Below are 22,603 nucleotides of genomic sequence, written 5' to 3'. Positions count from 1 at the left end.
AATATAATGACGATGGGTAGCCACCCAGTATGCTAAGCATTTAATAAATATTATTTTATTTAATCCTCATAATAACTCTCTGAGGTTGTGTGATTATCAGTCCCATTCTGCAGACGAGGAAATTGAGGCAGTAGTTTGTCTGTGATCCATAGAGCTAATGAGTGCCAAGGAAGCCTGCATGTATTAGTTTGCCAAGGCTGGTATAATAAAATACCATATATTGGGTGACTGAAATGACAGATGTATTTTTGTACCAGTTTGGAGGCTAGACCTTCAAAATCAAGGCTGAGTTGGCTCTTTCTGAAGGCTGAAATGGACAGATCTGTTTCTGGCCTCTCTTCTTAGCTTGTTCATGATGTTTCCCTGTGTCTTTTACACTGCCTTTTCTTTGAGCTTCTGTGTCTGAAATACAGATTTCCCATTTGCATAAGAACACCAGTCATACAGGATTAGGAACCAATCTAATGACCTCATTTTAACTTGGTTACCTCTGTAAAGACCCTGTCTCCAAACAGTGTTGCATGCTGAGAAGCTGGGAGTTAGAACTTCCACATACTAACTGTGGGGAGGGGACACAGTTCTGTCCATAACACTGGGTACAAACCCAGATTAATTGGCCTCACACCATTCAGTATTATGCTTTCATGTTTCCTGACATTACAAAATTATACCATTCTGTACCCTTTGAGAGGAACAAATGCCAAAACATAGACCATGGCTCTAGACCCTCAAATCCACTTTTAGAGCCACTGAACCAAAATCTATCCTCTGAAAATTCCTAAATTGGAACGTGCTCCCCCAAAATGTTTATCTAAGAGGCTGGTTTCCAGCTTACTAGGCAATTTGGCATGGAGGACTTTTCTCATAAACATTTACAAATATTCTGCTCAGTAATGAAGTTAATCAGTAAACCGCACAACCTCTGGCCTCTGTTACTCCTCACCTAGTCTCATTTTCAGTTGCTGTGAGTAAGCTAAGAATGGTAATGCAGTTTCAGGAGTTAGAAAATCCAGTTCAAATCAGTCCTTGTCACAGCCACACATCTTCAGGATTCGCCATGGAAGTGATGAGCATGAAGCCCGCTAAAGGTAAGAGAGTGTTCACAGCTGCTTGTGGTGGAGCTTCTGCCAATGGACTGAGGAAACATGGGGGACCTTTGCTTGAGATTTCAGCAACAGATCTCCATCAAAGATGGCTCAGTCAGAACCAGAAGACTGGGGTGAAAAGCTGGCTGGGGTGATTTTTGTAGGGTTCGAGGTAGGTGAGTATCTCATAGAAATTAAATCTAAGTGTGTTTTCCCTACAATTCTTCACTGGATATTGTCTCAAAGTAGCACGGTTCCTCCAAGTTAAACACTAGGCAGCTAAAGTATTAATGCCCTCAGACACTTGAAAAAACATTTAAAGTACATTGTTTAATGCAATGTTTTTTAAATGGCAATTCTTATATCCTAGTGGGTCATGACATCTATTTTGTGACTTGTGACCAGCATTAAAAATTTAGAATTGAATAAGTACAGTAGAAATATCAGAGTGCAGTCAGGGATAAGGATACGTGTTATTTCATGGAAATTTTGTTTCAGATTATTTATACATATGTATAAGTATGTATAGGGATCATGATTTAAGATTTATTTCAAACTGTGGGTTGTGGTGAGAAAAATAAAAAGAGATCCAAAAAATTTATTGAAATAGTTTCACAACAGTTTTTTCTCAATAGTCAATGGAAAATCAGATGAGTAAAGAGTTCAGCATTAAGCCCAGTATGTTTGTTTTCTCTGAACTAAAATACAGATTATAATTAAAATATAGATAGTATAAAAATATTGTCTGTTTTCATATTTTTTCAAAATAGAAGCTTACCTTTTGAATTTCCAGCTAGAGAAACTCATCATTTTTACAACAATTGTAATTTTGAACACATTTCTGATTGTAGACTTCGCAGCATGTTATTTTGGTTAAATGTGTTGTTTAAAAATGACTGAGACTGCATTTAGAAATGGAAAGTAGATAGAAAGCTGGAGAAGCAAATTCCCCATCATTTCAATTTAATAAACATTTATTAAAGATTTAAACTGTGTCAGGCACTGTGTAAGGTGCCACAAATGAAGGAAAAAAGGGAATATAATATATAATAATTGCAAGGAGATCCAACCAGTCCATCCTAAAGGAGACCAGTCCTTGGTGTTCATTGGAAGGACTGATGCTGAGGCTGAAACTCCAATACTTTGGCCACCTCATGCGAAGAGTTGACTCATTGGAAAAGACTCTAATGCTGGGAGGGATTGGGGGCAGGAGAAGAAGGGGACGACAGAGGATGAGATGGCTGGATGGCATCACCGACTCGATGCACATGAGTTTGGGTGAACTCCGGGAGTTGGTGATGGACAGGGAGGCCTGGCATGCTGCAATTCATGGGGTCACAAAGAGTCGGACACGACTGAGCAACTGAACTGAACTGAATCTAATGTATTCCCTTAAGGTCCACAGACTAACCACACAATAGCAAAAATGTATTGAATGTTTATGCTTAGTCAGGGCAGTTTACATTCTTTTTCTTAGGTTATCTTTAACCTTTTACCTAGGTACTATATTTTGTTTCAATTACTATATTGTCCTATCCTTTTTAAAATCAATTTTTATTGGCATATAGTTGTTTTACAGTGCTGTATTTGTTTCTGCTATATAGCAAAGTGTATCAGCTATACGTATACATATTTCTCTCTTCTTTTTTGGATTTCCTTCCCATTTAGGTCACCACAGAGCACTGAGTAGAGTTCCCTGTGCTATACATAGGTTCTCACTAGTTAATCTATTTTATACATAGTAGTGTATTATATTACCCCAGCTTTATAAGAAAGGAACAGAAGCTTAAAGAAATTCAGTGTGTTTCCCAAGTTCATACTTGTAGCATGTTGCAGGTAAACTGAATCCAGATTTGTCTGCATGTCAGGATGCTTGTAATGCATATGTCCTACCACCTTAAATGATATAGCATGAAACATGAGCCTGTAAACCCACAGAAGCAATGGTACATGCTTCTGAGTGTGCAGTCAGTGTGTGCAGAGGGGAGGAGAGATTAATTCTACCTAGGGAAACTGGATCAGGCCTCACAGAGCAGGCGATGGGTTGACAAACTTGGTGGGAAGAGGCACCAACATCACAAAGGCCTGGCACCAGGAATGGCAAACGATTTCACAAACCAAGTCGTATCATCCACTTGAGGAACCAGGGGTTAGGAAATAAAGAAAGGACAAGAAGGCAGTTTTTCCACTCATGAAACGTTTCAACAAACATTCATGAAACATTTACCAGAGTTAGCCTTGTGCCAGGGAGAAAAACTGGATATAATCTGAACCCTTTATTGGGCTCATCAGCAATTAACTACAGGTTCAAGAAAAAGCACCATCCTTCTCACATGAACCTGATTCTCCCATCTGGGTACCCAGTGGTTCTGGTCACAAACTCCTTAGAGCTGTGCTGTTGGATATGGCTATCATTAGCTACGCGTGGCTATTTTAAATTTTAATTGTTTAAAGTTACAGAAAATGAAAAATTCATTTCCTCATTTTCACTAGCCATGTTTCAAATGTTCACTGTTCCACATGATCAGAAGCTAACACCTTGAAAGCTATAGAGGGCTTCTGTCTCAGAAATTTCCCTTTGGTCTACTCCTTTAGAGAAACTATTAAATGCTACTAAATGACTCTCTACCCAGAAAATTTTTCTTCTTTTACAGGGGGTCTCAGACTATCCTGGAGTCCATTCAAGTGTTCCCATTTAAGAACTCTTCCCTGAACTCCCACAGAAAATTTCCTATTATAAAGAAATCCAAATTCTCCTATTTCTTGATAAACTGATTCTTAAGAAATCATTCATAAATTGTATTAAAGCAGAAATAAATTTACCTTTTCAGAAAGTACACTCTAAAGTTGACCTACCTTTGCCCTCTCCACATCTTATGCTCTGTCAGAAAATTCTGTATTCATTTACTTGGTTTTATCCCAGCCCTTGACATACCTTCACCCCTCCCCACCCCAAGCACACAAACAAGAGAAAGTCTGGGGCCTCTTCTATCTCTTTTCTGTCTTGTTCACTGTTTTATTCTCAGAACCTAGTTCTGTGTTTAGCAAATTGTAAGATATATATATATACCTTATTTAAAAGATAGATAATATATCAAAACAGATTAGTGTGTATTAATATTTACTAATTAACTAAAAATTAACTGTCATTAGAATCAAGATTTTGCTGGGTTCTTTAGGAAGCAAACATGCCTTTTTATGGTGTTTAACTTATCAAAACTTTTTCTCAGAAACTGTATCTTATACTCAAAACTACCTTATGAGATAGGAAGGCTGGTTGTTAGTAGCCTCATTTTACAAAAGAAAACAGAAAAATGTTAGGCAGTTGTTTAAGATCTTTTAGTCAGTTCATAGAAGCTCTTCTTGTTCCATTATTTTGGAGCATGGTGTTCATGCTGGATTTTTTTTAATTGTAAGTGGCTTGCATATTTATTGTCTCTACTCTGAGGGATTTGGTGGGAACACTATGAAATACTAGAAGTGGATGTGCCTTGGGAATAAAGGCATTATTTAATAATACTGTGTGTACTGATATCATAATCTCACCCTGTTTATTAATTTCATATCATAGAATTGATGTCATTGTGAAAGATTTCCATTTAATTTGAAATAATTCTAGAGATTGATATGATACTGATAACATGATTTGACTTGGGTTGGAACTCCATGGTGTCTCTTGATTTGTAAAAAATTTATTGAAAGAATTCTCAGAGATCTTGGAAGTTTGAAGAGAAAATGACTATACATTTCTTTATATTCTAGAGAATCAACATTCTGTCTTTAATTGGTTATGTGACTTCAGGCAAGTTGCTTAACCTTACTGGACCTGTAGATGGAGAGAATCTGGGGCTGGGGTGGGAATGGGGAGTTGAGTAGGGGTAAGATGGATTGGAGAAGGCAATGGCACCCCACTCCAGTACTCTTGCCTGGAAAATCCCATGGACAGAGGAGCCTGGGAGGCTGCAGTCCATGGGGTCGCTAAGAGTCGGACACGACTGAGCAACTTCAGTTTCACTTTTCACTTTCATGCACTGGAGAAGGAAATGGCAACCCACTCCAGTGTTCTTGCCTGGAGAATCCTAGGGACCGGGGAGCCTGGTGGGCTGTCATCTCCAGGGTTGCACAGAGTCGGACATGACTGAAGCAACTTAGCAGCAGCAGCAAGATGGGTTGGAGGATAAATCTAGGTGAAACTAATGATTTTAATGCTTTTAACTATTTTCAGTAGCATTCACTCCAGGAATTTTAATATTTAGCTACTAAATAGATCCAAATTTTGCTTATGTTTTATCTTTTTTCTGTAATAATTCCATATTTTTATATTCTTCCATTTTGTGGTCATGAGACAAAGCACCATTGCCAAAACTGTTTGACTGTCAGATATACTGACTCAGTGCTGATTTTATATAGATAAGTTGGGCATGAAAGAAACAAAATTGATTTCACACAGATACTGTATACTTTGTGTTCCATTAATCATTTCCTAGATCAATGCAGAAAGCTTTTTTTTTTCAACTAATATTTAACATACATATTTTCCACTTTGTCATTGTAGAAAGGCTGTTATTTGTAATGCCCATAAACTGTTGATCATAAACTTATAGAGGTTTTTGATATAAAGAAGAACTATAATATCATGAAGCATGGAGTCTTCTCTTTACAGATAAGGGAGGCCTAGGCAGTGTTGCTGCTGCTAAGTCGCTTCATTCATGTCCGACTCTGTGCGACCCCATAGATGGCAGCCCACCAGGCTTCCCGTCCCTGGGATTCTCCAGGCAAGAACACTGGAGTGGGTTGCCATTTCCTTCTCCAATGCATGAAAGTGAAAAGTGAAAGGGAATTTGCTCAGTTGTGTCTGACTCTAGCGACCCCATGGACTGCAGCCTACCAGGCTCCTCCGTCCATGGGATTTTCTAGGCAAAAGTACTGGAGTGGGGTGCCATTGCCTTCTCCGAGGCAGTATAGGTAAGTACCATATAACTAGGTTCAGAATCAAGGCTCCCAGAACCCAGGGTCAAGGAATACTTCCCAAGAGAAGCTATACTTAATGGGAAATTTAAAGATAAATGGAGAATTTAAAGATAAATGGAGTGAGATGATGTTCTTGGAGGCGGGTAGCTGTGTGGAGGAAGGTTCCAGGCTCCAGAAGCAGCATGTGGGAGAGGTTTTGAATGTGGAAGTAGCAAGGCACATTCAAGGAATACGGAAGTCAGAACATGGGAAATGGCTAGGAAAGAAACAGTAGGATCAAGCAGAGTCTTGCAGGCCTAGTTATAGGTTACCTGCAACTGGAGGCACTGAAGGGACTAGTAAACTCAAGTGTAAAAGAAGGAAGAGAAAATCTTTACCATCATTCTTTAAAGCATCACACATTTGAAGTCATCCCAGAGAGGAACAATTCAGCACATGGGCTTTGAAGTCAGACTCAAAGTTTAAATCTCAGCTACTTAGGGGTGTAGGAGTAAAGTTGCCTAACTACTCTCAACCTTGGAATACTCAGTTGTAAGTGAGGCTAATACTATTACCTACTTCATAGGATTTCATGAGACAGAAATGACAAAAGACAGCTTTTGTATGTTTACCTGTTACCTTTTTTACTATGAACTGTTGAATGTTTTCCAACTTTCCTTTTTGTTTTTCTTTTAAACATCCTTGTATGTTTTCCTTTTTTCCATGTTGAATATTTTCTTATTCTTATGCTCTTTACATATTAGTGATATGAGTGTTTTGTCTGTCCTCTATGTTGCAAATATCTTTCTGAGCTTTTAATTTTGTCATTTAATCTTTTAACAGTTTTTTTTACTGTAAAAAGTTAATTTTTATGTTAAAATTTTAATGTAAACATTTAAATATTTCAGGCTTTCTTAGAGCCTGTACTCCTAACCATATGCTAAACTGCCTCTTATTTAGAATGATGATATCAATCCCAGTTTTGTTGTCACTTTTTTTCAGGTGTACTAACAGAGCAAGTGGCAGGTCCTCTGGGACAGAATCTGGAAGTGGAACCGTACTCACAATACAACAACGTTCAGTTTCCCCAAGTTCAACCACAGATTTCCTCTTCTTCCTATTATTCCAATGTGGGTTTCTATCCCCAGCAGCCTGAAGAGTGGTACTCTCCTGGAATATATGAACTCAGGCGAATGCCTGCTGAGACTCTCTATCAGGGAGAGACTGAGGTAGTGGAGATTCCCATAACCAAGAAGGCCCGACTGGGAGCATCAGCAGGGAGAATCAAAGGGGATGAGCTATGTGTTGTCTGTGGAGACCGAGCATCTGGATATCACTATAACGCCCTGACCTGTGAGGGATGCAAAGGTAAACGTCTTTTGGTTGGCAGTTTTCTCCTTATTAAGGTTTTTCTATATTTGTTGTTGAAATCCTTAAGACTGGATTCTTTCCTTTTCCCAAATAACTTCCCATTTCTCTTCTTCTGCTTCTCCCTCTTCTTATCTCCTCACCTTCATTGGGATGTCATAGGTTTCTAGGAAGATCTTATTAGAGTATTTAGCTTGGATATAACTAATATTTTCCCTATTCACAACCTCACATATAGTTAGAAGGGATTTATGATCATGGGTTTTGTTTGTTTTTATTGTCTTTTTAAGAAAGAGACACTGCTGAACTCCTCTGTCTTAAAATTAAGGTCAAGGAGAATAAGACTTTATTCAGTAAATATTAAAAAATACATTTTCATGTACTCTAGTTAATTGAGAAAGAGAGGAAGGCAAACAGAAGGGAACAAAAAAGAATAGCTGATAGTCAACAAATATTTCACTTAGCAGGGACATAGAAGTGCTGTAGAGGAATCAATAAAATTACAATCCATATAGGATGGATAAAATACAACATATGAAATATGAAAATGACTCAGTATGAATCCCTACATGATCATTCTCCTAATGAGGGCACAAATGATAAGTTTGTAAAGTTTCAGAGGAAGAACATAGTGGGCTAGTAGGTTCACCTATTTATTTTTTAATTTGTTCATTCAACAAGTACTTATGGGATGCTCCCATGTTAGCTTCTAGGTCATCGAAAGCTGATTAAGAACTATCCCTTGAGGAGAATCTGTTGAATGGCATGCCAATTTAGTGTTTCCAGATGCCAGTGATTGCCGCAAAAATAAACAGAGGACCCAGCTACAGAAGAATGGTTGAGGACATTTCAAACTTTTGAAAGTTCAGATGATCAGGTTGTCTAAAACTTGGTGTGACTTCATGAGATTTTTTTCCCCAAAAGCAGTATTTATACCCCAAATTTAAAAATCAAGACAGATCTATAAAGAAAATTTTAAAGATTCTTTTATGGCCTTCAAAATACTTTTATCCTTTTTGTGGAGAGTCAAGTCCATATGGAGAAAAAGAACATGTAAATTCTTTGAAGACATAGATTATGTCTTTGTCAGCTTTGCCGCACCTCATAGCATCTAACAGTGTCTGGTATGTAGTAAATGTGGAGTAAGTGGTTTTTTGGAATGACATAATGAAAATCTGTGCTCATCACTTCCTAGATAAGAAAGGACATAGCCTCAAATCTCCTGCTTCTAAAGCTGACTCCAGAGCCTTTATTACTGCTTTTTGAGCTATTTGTTCAAGCCAACATTGACTAACTTGGTGGCCAAAGGAAGAGAATCAATTGCTCCATTTAGGCACTTGAGATATTGGTATTATCCAAGCCAAGGGAACAAAACCCTGAGGTCAGTAACCTGGGCCAGATCGCCCCCTTGCAGGTGAAGGCTGGTGTGAAATCTGGTTCTCGTCAGAAGAATTCTCAGCCGTGGTGGAGTGAGTAGAGGAAGACCAGAGTGCTGTGGACAACCATAAGAAACAGCGGCTCCAAAAGCAGACTGGATGAGACGCCCACAAAGGATACAGAAGAAAAGTTAGAGCTGGGAGACTGGTAGGCAAGTGCAGGGTCAGGAAACAAGGGCACAGAAGTCTGGTCTAAGGAGGACTGATCCTCAGGGCAGTTCAGGGAGGAAAAACTGGATCTGAACCTGGATGCGTTTGTAAGAGCAGAGAAAGGCAGAGCTTTTCCATTGATTTTGATATGAGACTTTGCCCCCATGATGACAGCAAAAGGACAAGACTGCAAGACAGGAAATGAGACAGAGCCAGGCAGGGCCCATGTTCTATATCAGGGGTTGGCAATTTTTTTTCTGTAAAGAGATGGATAGCAAACACTGTAGGCTTTGCATTGTAGTGGTCTTTGTTGCAATTACACAACTCAGCAAACTCAGCCACGAAAGAGTGGCTTTACTTAGCCTACAAAAATAGGCAGGAAAATACAAAATAAGTAGTGGGCCGAATGTGGCTCATGGGCCTAGCTGTAATTTGCTGACCCCTGTTCTAGAGCAGTAACTCTTCTTGACCTTAATTTTAAAAGAGTTGAGTCCAGCATCAGAATTAACTGGGAGTTGTGCAGTGAGAGAGCCCAGCACTCAGGATATGTATGCAAGAAAAATATTTCTTCTTTTATGTAACTGGGTTTAATCCAAATTCAAGCCCTGATGGAAACCTCGTTTCATTAACTCAGGATGGTTCTACTGAATTTTTCTGAGATTTCCTCTGAATTCCAGAATTACATAGCATTGTGGAGGGATTGGGCTTCCAGGTGGTTCCAGGTAAAGAACCTGCCTGCCAACACAGGAGGTGTAAGAGACATGGGTTCAATCCCTGGGTCGGGCAACCCGTTCCAGTACTCTTTCCTGGAGAATCACATGGACAGAAGAGCCCGGCAGGCTACAGTCCATAGGGTCACACAGAGTCGGACACAACTGAAGCTACTTAGCACGCATGCATGCACATGGAGGGATTGGGTGCAGGGGTGGGACTCAGTCCAGCTTTCTGGCCTTCAGTCATTAGTGGGAAAGGTTTCTGAGGCACTGTCCTGGTGTCCTGACTACACGCCTCCTTCCTGTCCAGCCCCACAGTGTCACCTGGAATGCCTGGTTCTCCAGGGAAACCACGTGGCCATATCATTTGCTTCTGTGCCTCACTGGGTGCAGGGAACCCCCCGGGGCCTCCCCGTACTCTCCCCTGGAAAAAGCACAAGAATCCCTCTATTCTAGAATTCCCCAATAATGTGGAGTTCCTATAAGCTTTCAGTAAACCTAATCCCCAGGACTCGATCTGAGAATTAGGGGGTGGGAGGGACAGAGTTCAGGACCTTCTCAGATATTCAGTGTGTCATTACTCTTTGATTATCTGCCTCTTCCAATTTGAGAAAATTTTATTAGTGTCTGGGATCTTGGGACTTAGACTTCAGTGACTGAAAAGTTAATAATTGGCTCCTTCATGCTTTCTTGATGAAAAATCTGTCTGCAATTCAGGAGACCAGAGTTCGATTTCTGAGTCAGGAAGATCCCCTGAAGAAGGGAATGGCTACCCCCTCCAGTATTCCTGCCTAGAGGATTCCATAGACAGAGGAGTCTGGTGGGTTATATAGTCCATGGGGTTGCAAAGACTAGACACAAAGAGTCAGGTACAACTGAGCAACTAACACACTTGAGGAAACAAATGAAAACTGTTCTAGCTTAGTGAATGGGGAGGAGCTGCACAGAATAGGGTAGAGTACAAGCCAAAGAACCAACACCTGCGAGCCTTACAGCTTGGCCAACTTGGTGTCCCCACTCCACCCCACTTGGGTATCTGCATTTACCACACGCAAAAGGAATCTCACTCCATAATGTTCCATCAAAGGGAGTGTGAGCTCTGGGATTTGACAGGCATGCATTGAATCTGTACTTCTTGGCTGACTAAGCAAGTTACTTACCATATTAATTAGTCAGTGTTCAACAAAGTAAAGCAGAAATGGAATTTCAAGCAGAGAAGAATCCATACAGGATAAGTTGGAAGGGCAGAGGAGCAGCATCTGTGCTGTGTTCCAGGAGGATAGTCTAAGTCACAGGCAGAACTGGAATGCCAGGGCAGTTGTCCAAGAAGACAGGGAGTCAGGAAGCTAAAGAACTATTGACTTCAGGAACACAGCACCATATCTGCCCTTTAGGGATCAGGGATCTGCCTTTCTGCAATTACTGGCTCCAGAGCCATGGCGTGCCTGCTAAATCTGTACATACAGAAGATGAAGGCCTTGTGACAACTCTCTTAGTGCCCTGGAAGCTAGCAACTGGAAACCAAGATGCTGTTATAGCAGAACTTTGTGATCCTGCTTGCCAGCACAAACAGCAGAAGCACAGCTCTTGAACTTTCACTTTTCAGATATCTTACAAGAGGATCTGTTTGGCAGAGGTTAAGTCACATCCACATTTAGCAGCAAGGGAATCTGGGAAAGACTGTGTTCAACTATCCTGGCCTTACAGTAGAGGGTGCACAGATCCAGTTAGCCAGTCCTTAGCTGACAGAATATGTAACTTTGAACCTCCAGTCTGCAAACTGGGGATAATATCTATTTCACAGAGTTTGTGAAGATTAAGTTAGATTTTTATGTGCAAAGTAGCTCTCTTGTCTTAGGATGTCACTCAGATCAGTCATGCATATAATACTTTAAACACACACATACACACTCATACATACCCACGAGAAAATTTTTTAAAGCTTAAAAACAAAGGAAAGATTTTAAACTTTGTTAAACTTCCTGATTTCACTGGTCTCTATATCTGTTTCTGTTAGAAATATTTGAATTTTTTCTTAAGGTTTTATTTGATATAAGCACTTAACAGCATCAATAAGATAAATTCTGATTTTTTTTTAAATGTAATAATTGCAGAACACAAGCATAAGGCCGAGTGACAGTGACTGTCATTTGTTGACGCTAGATTAAATCGAGACCTGTCCCTCCCCTTCAGTTATCAGTGGACCATATGGAAATATGCTAAGGTCTGGATGAATTTTGATTCAAACCTCAAGCCTCAGCTAACAAAACTGATCTGCATCTGACTGGATATTTCAAATGGCTGCATTCACAAATAGGTCAATGTCACTCACAGCCCATCTCCATGCCAGGGAAGTCTAGCCTATCAGTGAGAAAATAGTAGAACTTTTAAAAGGCATTTTATGAGTAAATGAGAGGCCTTTTATCCATTTGAACATATTTTTATATAAGGTAGTGAAACCACATTAGACTTAGTTCTGAAGTTTAAGAGAAGATTCCAGAATTATTAAAACAATTGTGGTATATTGGGCAAATATAGTGTTTCCAATAGATCTTTTGCTTATGGTTCAGAGTTGAGATACCCTGACTTACTTATAGGGCTTCCCTGGTGGCTCAGAGAGTCTGCCTGCGGTGCAGGGGACCAGGGTTCAATCCCTGGGTGGGGAAGATTCCCTGGAGAAGGAAATGGCAATCCACTCCAGTGTTCTTGCCTGGAAAATCCCATGGGTGGAGGAGCCTAGCAGGCTACAGTCCATGGGGTCGCAAATTTATAAGCTTACTGAAATCCTATTTGATTTTGAGTCTGATTTTATAAAATGCAATAAGGATCTCAAAGAACTCTATAGGTCAAATTATCTTAAAGAATTTCACTGCATGGTATGCCTTTTGTAATAAGTGTTACAAAATCTTGGGATGAGTAGGACTCGGAAGGCAGACAACCTGGATTCCAACCAGCTGATTCTCTTCCAAGTTACTTAATGTCTCTGGGCTTCAGAGTCCTTACCTGTAAAATGAGGATAATAATAAAGATGAGGAGGAGGAGGGTGAGATGATGATGATGGTAATGTGAGGATGAGAGACAGATAAATAACATATATTGAGTGATGATTTTGTACAGGCTTTATCTAGAGACTTTACATATACTAACACCTTTCATTTTCAAGAAAGCTTTGACATAGATTTAAATAAGGTAATGTGTATAAAGCAGTTCAGTTCAGTCGCTCAGTCGTGTCCGACTCTTTGCGACCCCATGAATCGAAGCACACCAGGCCTCCCTGTCCATCACCAACTCCCGGAGTTCACTCAGACTCACGTCCATCGAGTCAGTGATGCCATCCAGCCATCTCATCCTCTGTCGTCCCTGCCCCCAAACCCTCCCAGCATCAGAGTCTTTTCCAATGAGTCAACTCTTCGCATGAGGTGGCCAAAGTACTGGAGTTTCAGCTTTAGCATCAGTCCTTCCAAAGAAATCCCAGGGCTGATCTCCTTCAGAATGGACTGGTTGGATCTCCTTGCAGTCCAAGGGACTCTCAAGAGTCTTCTCCAACACCACAGTTCAAAAGCATCAATTTTTCAGTGCTCAGCCTTCTTCACGGTCCAACTCTCACATCCATATATGACCACAGGATAAATCATAGCCTTGACTAGATGAACCTTTGTTGGCAAAGTAATGTCTCTGCTTTTCCATATGCTATCTAGGTTGGTCATAACTTTTCTTCCAAGGAGTAAGCATCTTTTAATTTCATGGCTGCAGTCACCATCTGCAGTGATTTTGGAGCCCCCCAAAATAAAGTCTGTCGCTGTTTCCACTGTTTCCCCATTTCCCATGAAGTCATGGGACCAGATGCCATGATCTTTGTTTTCTGAATGTTGAGTTTTAAGCCAACTTTTTCACTCTCCTCTTTCACCTTCATCAAGAGACTTTTTAGTTCCTCTTCACTTTCTGCCATAAGGGTGGTGTCATCTGCATATCTGAGGTGATTGATATTTCTCCTGGCAATCTTGATTCCAGCTTGTGCTTCTTCCAGCCCAGCATTTCTCATGATAAAGCAGTTAACATAGTATAAATGTCCATCCACTATTATTATTGTTATCACTGGATTGCCATGAAGAATAATATGAGACGTTGATTTTAAAACATCTAGCTTTGTACCTTGCCTGGAAAATCCCTTGGGCAGAGGAGCCTGGTAGGCTACAGTCCATGGGGTCTCGAAGAATCGGACATGACTGACAGACTTCACTTTCACTTTTCACTTTCATGCATTGGAGAAGGAAATGGCAACCTACTCCAGTGTTCTTGCCTGGAGAATCCCAGGGACGGAGGAGCCTGCTGGGCTGCTGTCTATGGGGTCTCCCAGGATTGGACATGACTGAAGTGACTTAGCAGCAGCAGCAGCAGCAACTTTGTATCTGGCATATTTGAGTGTTCAAAAAGCAAATGTTATTGTTGTTTTATTGATGAATTCCTGCTATTTTATCATTGTTATTCTTGTCTTCATCCAGCCTCACTAATTTGGATCATTTGTTGTTGTTGTTCAGTTACTAAGTTGTGTTCTAATCTTTGTGAGCCCATGGACTGCAGCATACCAGGCTTCCCTGGCTTTCACTGTGTCCCAAAATTTGCTCTGATTCATGTCCATTGAGTTGGTGATGCTATCTAACTATCTCATCCTCTGTTGCCCTCTTCTCCTTTTGCCTTCAATCTTTCCTAGCATCAGGGTCTTTTTCAATGAGTTGGCTCTTCATGCCATGTGGCCAAAGTATTGGAGCTTCTGCTTCAGCATCAGTCCTTCCAGTGAATACACAGGGTTAATTTCCTTTAGGATTGACTGGCTTGATCTCCCTGCAGTCCAAGGGACTCTCAAGAGTCTTCTCCAGCATCACAATTTGAAGGCATCAATTCTTCAGCACTCAGCCTTCTTTATGGTCCAACTCTCACATGTGTATATGACTACTAGAAAAACCACAGCTTTGACTAGATGGACTTTTATTGGCAAAATGATGTCTTTGCTTTGATTTTTAATATGCTGTCTAGATTTGTCATAGCTTCCTTCCAAGAAGCAAGCGTCTTTTAATTTTGAGGCTGCAGTCACTGTCTGCAGTGATTTCGGAGCCCAAGAAAATAGAATCTGTCACTGCTTCCACTTTTTCCTCATCAATTTGCCATGAAGTAATGGGACCAGATACCATGATCTTGGTTCTCTCCTCCCATTATTAACTAATTAAGCCTCTAGCTGCTGGGAATTTGAATTAATTCAGTTTTTTCAGCAAATATTAAATACCAGCTATATTCCAGGCATTTTTCTAAGCATAGGAAATGCAATGGTGAACAAAACAAACTTCTTGCACTCAGTGTCACCATTTAAAGCAAAGTAGGAAAACCGTTCACACAGCTGAGCTAAAATAAATAAAGGAGAAATCAGGAAAACAAACAAAAAGGGTTAAAAATACAAGAGTAGTAAAATAGTATCTAAAAGAACATGCAGAAAAATGAAATGGTAGGAGGGTGATTTCCAATGGATAAAAATTGATATTTTAAATAAATATAGAGCAGTGATATAAGAGAAACTGAAGACGATAAAAATTAGATTTAAACAAGAAAAAAAGTTTCAATATATAAGAAAAAAAGTTTCAATATATAAGCAGTATGTAGATATGAAAGTAGTGACTAAAGGGAACAGCCTTTAGTCACTGGGAATTTGCCTGCCTGGGAGTTTAAATGGCTGTTAAAGACCTGAAGGCAAACTCCTGCAGAGTGACATTACACTTACCCTCATTCTCCCAGAGATACCCAGTAGGGCTGAGGGTGTCAGTGATTTTGCTCTCAATTCCTTTAGGCACTGAGACATTTGTTCAAAGAAATGAGCACACGTTTTTTCAAAAGTCAAATGGTGGAAAAGCCCCTGCCCAACCATTTCCACCTCAACTCCTGCTTCCCAGAGGCAAACACTGATAACCACTTGTGGTTTCATTTTTTCTGTGTGTTTTGCATTTTGTTTTTTGGTCATTTGGATAGTCTGTATTTCCACAGAACTATCTTCCCTCCTTACAAACACAGAATTAGAGATATAGAGAAGGTGCATATAATTTTTAAGGTAATATTTCTTTATTATGCTCTTAATATCCATGGGATTAGCAGTAATGTTCCTCTATTTTTTTCTGATAGTAGTAATTTATGTCTTCTCTCTATCTTGATTTACTCAAGAGAGAGGAAGCACATATTTGTATCAAACACTGGTTCAGTCAAGATGAGCACTGAGAACTGAATCAAGTGGAGGATCCTTTTCAGTGGTGGTGGGGTAAAGTCTGATTGGCATGGTTTAAGAGAAAAAGGAGGAGATCAAGTAGAGACAGCCACTGTGGACTACTCATTAAAGAAGTCTTGTCATAAGAGGAGCAGAGAAGCAGGGCAATGAATGGAAGGATGGGGGCTAAGGGAGGCTTTTATTTTAGGGTGGGTTTGGTTTAGAAGAGGACCAGTCCATCTTTAGTAAAAGGAAGGAAACCAGATTATGTAGTACAGATACAGACAGGTTGATGGATTTCATGGTGGCACACGTGGAAATTCTCTTCTGAAAGGTTCAATTTTGTCAGTCAAATGAGAAGCTCAGTCATTTGCTGAGAGTCAGAAGTATGGATGTGGTGTTGAGAGACTGAAAAGGAAAGGTTGTAACAAAGTCTAGGAGAGGAAAGGATGCTGACTAGGGACATGACAGCATTGCCTGCAGGATGGAGGACCCCACTCCAGATGTGTCGTCAGGAATAAATAAAACTATTAAGATGGTTGTGTGTTTCTTCCTGGCACATTGAGGCTACATAAAACTATTAGGATGGCCCTCTTTTTTTCTGATAATAATAATTTATGTCTTCTGTCTCTCTTCATTGACTCAAGAGAGAGGAAGCACTTAATTGTGCAAAGACAATTCCCAAATGACTAGAAACAAGAGTAATCTCATTGAGTAGACAAGGAGATTCCTTGCCCACCCCTCAAAGGATGCTCTTTGTGTTTCTGTGTCCTGCTTTTCCCTGTCAGGAGGGAGGACAAGATTTGCTGTTAGATGGAATGTTCTGGTCCTTGTGATCTGGGCATAAGGATTCCCTGTTCCTCCTTCCTCTCCCTCACTGACCCATATTCGTTGCTTGAGACTGCGTGCAAGTACTACTGCTATCCCTGGCTTAGCATGGGGGCTGGCAAACTTTTTCTGTATGTAAAAAGGCAGAAAGTTAGTATTTTAGGCTTTGCAGGTATTAAGATCTCTGTCACAACCCTTTGACTCTGCCATTGTAGTGCAGAAGTAGATATGTAAATGAATGATTATGGTTTTGTTCCAATAAAACTTTATTTATGGATGCTGACATTTAAATGTTATATAATTCTTACATACTACAAATATTCTTCTTTTGATTTCTTTCAACCATTAAAATGTGTAAAAATCATTCTCAGGTTGTGGGCCATACAGAAATAGGGAGCTAAACTGATCCTTTAAGCTATAGTTAGCCAACCCCTGACTTAACCCAGTGTTCCTCATCAATGCTTCAGGGCCCTCTCTGCATCTACTTGTATCTGAACTTGGCACTTCCCCATTGCTACTACTCCTGACTCTTCTGCACCATGGCCATGTTTCTTCATAAATTTACTCTGATTTCTGTCTTTCTGAGGTTTGTCAACATTTTTGATACACTAATGAAGTTGTATTCAAACATTTTTATAGCCATGATATTTTATTGAATTTTTCTCTTATTTCATGGTATTTTTTCCCCCCAGAGGGAGTATAGAAGTATGATGAATGCCCTTTGACTACTTAGTTGTCTGGAGATTTGTCTACTTTGGAGTGACATTAGACAACTTCCAAAGATAATTCAAAGTCAGATCTTTTTAAACTTATTTAAGGAACATGTGTACACCCGTGGCAGATTCATGTTGCTGTATGGCAAAACCAATACAATATGGTAAAGTAATTAGCCTCTAATTAAAATAAATAAATTTAAATTAAAAAAAAAAAAAAAAAGATTATTACAAATTGTAGTGGACTTCCCTGGTGGTTAAGAATCTGCCTGCCAGTGCTGGGGACATGAGTTTGATCCCTGGTCAAAGAAGATTCCACTTGCAGCTGGGCAACGAAGCCCATGCGCCACAACTACCGAGCTCATATATGGCCGTTACTGAAAGCCCACATGCTCTGGAGCCCATCCTCTGTAACAGGAGGAGCCATGGCAAGGAGAAGTCTGTACACCACAACTATAGCCCCGGCTTGCAGCAATGAAGACCCAGTGAACCAATAAATAGATTTATTAATTAATTAAAAAGAGAAATGGTAGTGATAAAAATAAGTGTTGAAAAACCAGGTCAACATATTTTTGTGGCTCCCTAAGAGATAAGGGGGAGGGGGGACTTAAAAAAACATTGTTGTTTAGTCACTAAGTCGTGTCCGTCTCTTGCCACCCCATGGACTGTAGCCCACCAAGCTCCTCTGTCCATGGGATTTCCCACGCAAGGATACTGGAGTGGGTTGCCATTTCCTTCTCCTGCACTGGCAGGCGGATTGTTTAGCACTGACCCACCAGAGAAGCCATTAGCATAAACTAAATAGTTAAGGCTAATTTTCATCAACTGTAATTCAAGAGTTTGAGAGTTTGCTTTTTCAAAAACAGTGATCTAAAACAGTCACCTGCCAGGTGATCAGGAGTCTGTTGTTGAGTTCTAAAATTTTCACCAAGCAACTCAAAGAGAAGAACTGAGATCCTGAAGTCTAAGAAATTATGTGATGGAGACCAAGTTTACCTAGTTTAGTATTGGCATCAATTCTCTCTAGTCTGTACTCCGTTGCAGCTGTGGAAAAGACAGCTGAGATGGGAGAGGGAGAATAGGATGTTTCTGAAGAAGTTTTGTTTTTTTGTTTTAAATACCTATTTATTCATTTAGCTCTGCTGGGTCTTAGTTGCAGCATGCAGGATCTTTAGTTGTGGCATGTGAACTCTTAGTTGCAGCATGTGGGAGCTAGCTCCTTGATCAGGGATCAAATCCAGGTCCCCTGCATTAGGAGTGGGGAGTATTAGCCACTAGACCACCAGGGAAATGTCTGCGAAAAAGTTTGGGAATAGGGATGAAACTGTGGACCATTTCACAGGAATTAGGGATTTGGGGACATTAATGTCAAAAGATAATTTTTAGGAATGCAATCTTACCAGAAGGAAAGCATGATATAGTGGTTATGTGCATACAGTTTGGAACTGAGCCTCAGTCAGTTCAGTTCAGTCACTCAGTCCTGTCCGACTCTTTGCGACCCCATGAATCACAGCACGCCAGGCCTCCCTGTCCATCACCAACTCCCGGAGTTCACCCAAACTCATGTCCTTCAAATCGGTGATGCCATCCAACCATCTCATCCTCTGTCGTCCCCTTCTCTGCCTGCCCCTAATCCCTCCCAGCATCAGGGTCTTTTCCAATGAGTCAGCTCTTCACATGAGGTGGCCAAAGTACTGGAGTTTCAGCTTCAGCATCAGTCCTTCCAAAGAAGACCCAGGACTGACCTCCTTTACGATGGATTGGTTGGATCTCCTTGCAGTCCAAGGGACTCTCAAGAGTCTTCTCCAGCACCACAGTTCAAAAGCATCAATTCTTCGGCCCTCAGCTTTTTTACCAGTCCAACTCTCACATCCATACATGACCACTGGAAAAACCATAGCCTTGACTAGATGGACTTTGTTGGCAAAGTAATATCTCTGCTTTTTAATATGCTATCCAGGTTGGCCATAACTTTCCTTCCAAGGAGTAAGTGTCTTTTAATTTCCTGGCTGCAATCGCCATCAGTAATGATTTGGAGCCCAAAAAATAAAGTCTGACACTGTTTCCACTGTTTCCCCATCTATTTCCCATGAAGTGATGGGACCAGATGCCATGATCTTCGTTTTCTGAATGTTGAGCTTTAAGCCAACTTTTTCACTCTCCTCTTTCACTTTCATCAAGAGGCTTTTTAGTTCTTCTTCACTTTCTGCCATAAGGGTGGTGTCATCTGCATATCTGAGGTTATTGACATTTCTCCCAGCAATCTTGATTCCAGCTTGTGCTTCTTCCAGCCCAGCATTTCTCATGATGTACTCTGCATATAAGTTAAATAAGCAGGGTGACAATATACAGCCTTGACGTACTCCTTTTCCTATTTGGAACCAGTCTGTTGTTCCATGTCCGGTTCTAACTGTTGCTTCCTGACCTGCATATAGGTTTCTCAAGAGGCAGGTCAGGTCATCTGGTATTCCCATCTCTTTCAGAATCTTCCACAGTTTATTATACTCCACATAGTCAAAGGCTTTGGCATAGTCAATAAAGCAGAAATAGATGTTTTTCTGCAACTCTCTTGCTTTTTTGATGATCCAGCAGATGTTGGCAGTTTGATCTCTGGTTCCTCTGCCTTTTCTAAAACCAGCTTGAACATCTGGAAGTTCATGGTTCACATATTGCTGAAGCCTGGCTTGGAGAATTTTGAGTATTACTTTACTAGCGTGTGAGATGAGTGCAATTGTGCGGTAGTTTGAGCATTCTTTGGCATTGCCTTTCTTTGGGATTGGAATGAAAACTGACCTTTTCCAGTCCTGTGGCCACTGCTGAGTTTTCCAAATGTGCTGAAATATTGAGTGCAGCACTTTCACAGCATTATCTTTCAGGATTTGAAATAGCTCAACTGGAATTCCATCACCTCCACTAGTTTTGTTCATAGTGATGCTTTCTAAGGCCCACTTGACTTCACATTCCAGGATGTCTGGCTCTAGGTGAGTGATCACACCATCATGATTATCTGGGTCATGAAGCTCCTTTTTGTACAGTTCTTCTGTGTATTCTTGCCACCTCTTCTTACTATCTTCTGCTTCTGTTAGGTCCATACCATTTCTGTCCTTTATTGAGCCCATCTTTACATGAAATGAGCGTATCAGGGTTCAAATCTGAGCTCTACTATTTACTATCTGTGGGACCTTGAGCAAATTACTTAATTTCTGTGTAACTCAGTGCCCTTATCTGTAAAAGGGAGATAAGAATAAGTCTACCTCATAGGATTGTTATGAATGTTAAGTGAAACACCATATGCAAAATGTTTTAAAGTGTCTGATACAAAATAAGTCATGTATAAGTGAGTGTTAGTCTTTCAGTCATGTCTGACTCTTTGCGACCCTATGGTCTGTTCATAGAATTCTCCAGGCAAGAATAGTGCAGTGGGTTGCCATTCCCTTCTCCAGTGGATCTTCCTAACCCAGGAATCAAAGCCAGGTCTCCTGCATTGCAGGCAGATTCTTTATTGTCTGAACTACCAGGGAAGCCCCTATAAAGTGGGTGGTAGAGTCCTTTTTATGCTACAGTCTGCTGAGGCAGAACTAAACACTGACTCTATTTAGGCCGTATTGGAAGTTAGATAACTAATTGCTTAGTCCTATGTGTTTGTTGCTGTTTAAAAAGCCATGTGTTTGTTGCTGTTGAAAAATCCCCTACAATTATAAGTTGAAGTTACAAATAGATTCAAGGGATTAGATCTGATAGACAGAGTGCCTGAAGAACTATGGATGGAGGTTCGAGACACTGTACAGGAGGCAGTGATCAAGACCATCCCCAAGAAAAAGAAATGCAAAAATGCAAAATGGTTGTCTGAGGAAGCCTTAAAAATAGCTGAGAAAAGAAGAGAAGCAAAAGGCAAAGGAGAAAAGGAAAGATATACCCATTTGAATGCAGAGCTCCAAAGAATAGCAAGGAAAGATAAGAAAGCCTTCCTCAGTGATCAATGCAAAGAAATAGAGGAAAACAATAGAATGGGAAAGACTAGAGATATCTTCAAGAAAAATAGAGATACCAAGGGAACATTTAATGCAAAGATGGGCACAATAAAGGACAGACATGGTATGGACCTAACAGAAACAGAAGATAGTAAGAAGAGGTGGCAACAATACACAGAAGAACTATACAAATAAGATCTTCATGACCCAGATAATCATAATGGTGTGATCACTCACCTAGAGCCAGACATCCTGGAATGAGAAGTCAAGTCTTCCTAGGTCAAGGGCCTTAGGAAGCATCACTATGAACAAAGCTAGTGGAGGTGATGGAATTCCAGTTGAGCAATTTCAAATCCTAAAAGATGATTCTGTGAAAGTGTTGCACTCAGTATGCAAATTTGGAAAACTCAGCAGTGCTCATAGGACAAGACAAGGTTGGTTTTCACTCCAATCCCAAAGAAAGGCAATCCATAGAATGTTCAAACTACCACGCTAGCAAAGTAATGCTCAAAATTCTCCAAGCCAGGATTCAATAGTACATGAACTATGAACTTCCCCCAGATGTTCAAGCTGGATTTAGAGAAGGCAGAGGAACCAGAGATCAAATTGCCAACATCCATTGGATCATCAAAAAGCAAGAGAGTTCCAGAAAATCATCTACTTCTGCTTTATTGACTATGCCATATTGACTATGCTTTAGACTGTGTGGATCACAAAAACTGTGGAAAATTCTTAAAGAGATGGGAATACCAGACCACCTGATCTGCCTTCTGAGAAATCTTTATATAGGACAAGAAGCAACAGAACTGGACATGGAACAACAGACTGGTTCCAAATAGGGAAAGGAGTATGTCAAGGCATATTGTCACCCTGCATATTTAACTTATATACAGAGTACATCCTGTGAAATGTTGGGCTGGATGAAGCACAAGCTGGAATCAAGATTGCCAGGAGAAATATCAGTAACCTCAGATATGCAGATGACACCACACTTATGGCAGAAATAGAAGAACTAAAGAGCCTCTTGATGAAAGTGAAAGAGGAGAGTGAAAAAGTTGACTTAAAACTCAACATTCAGAAAACTAAGATCATGGCATCCAGTCCCATCACTTCATGCCAAATAAATTGGAGAACAGTGGAAACAG

At 40.3% G+C, this 22,603-nt stretch overlaps 1 protein-coding gene across 4 annotated transcripts in view; it reads left to right on the top strand.

The window, feature by feature from the left end:
- NR1H4 (nuclear receptor subfamily 1 group H member 4) overlaps positions 1 to 22,603 on the top strand; it is an 81,382-nt gene that overhangs the window by 26,870 nt on the left and 31,909 nt on the right. For 2 of the 4 annotated variants that reach the window (XM_005889597.2, XM_005889596.2), the window contains exons 1-2: positions 980 to 1,088; positions 7,038 to 7,403. In XM_005889597.2, the coding sequence (XP_005889659.1) occupies positions 980 to 1,088; positions 7,038 to 7,403 (475 nt within the window). Of the gene's footprint in view, positions 1 to 979; positions 1,089 to 7,037; positions 7,404 to 22,603 lie in introns of those variants that run through there. The other 2 variants (XM_005889599.3, XM_005889598.3) reach the window with 1 other exon arrangement.

The sequence above is a fragment of the Bos mutus genome, chromosome 5 (assembly GCF_027580195.1).
Source record: "Bos mutus isolate GX-2022 chromosome 5, NWIPB_WYAK_1.1, whole genome shotgun sequence".
Taxonomy (NCBI): domain Eukaryota; kingdom Metazoa; phylum Chordata; class Mammalia; order Artiodactyla; family Bovidae; genus Bos; species Bos mutus.
The sequence above is the reverse complement of the archived record's forward strand: the minus strand, read 5'-3'. Positions and strand labels throughout refer to the sequence as shown.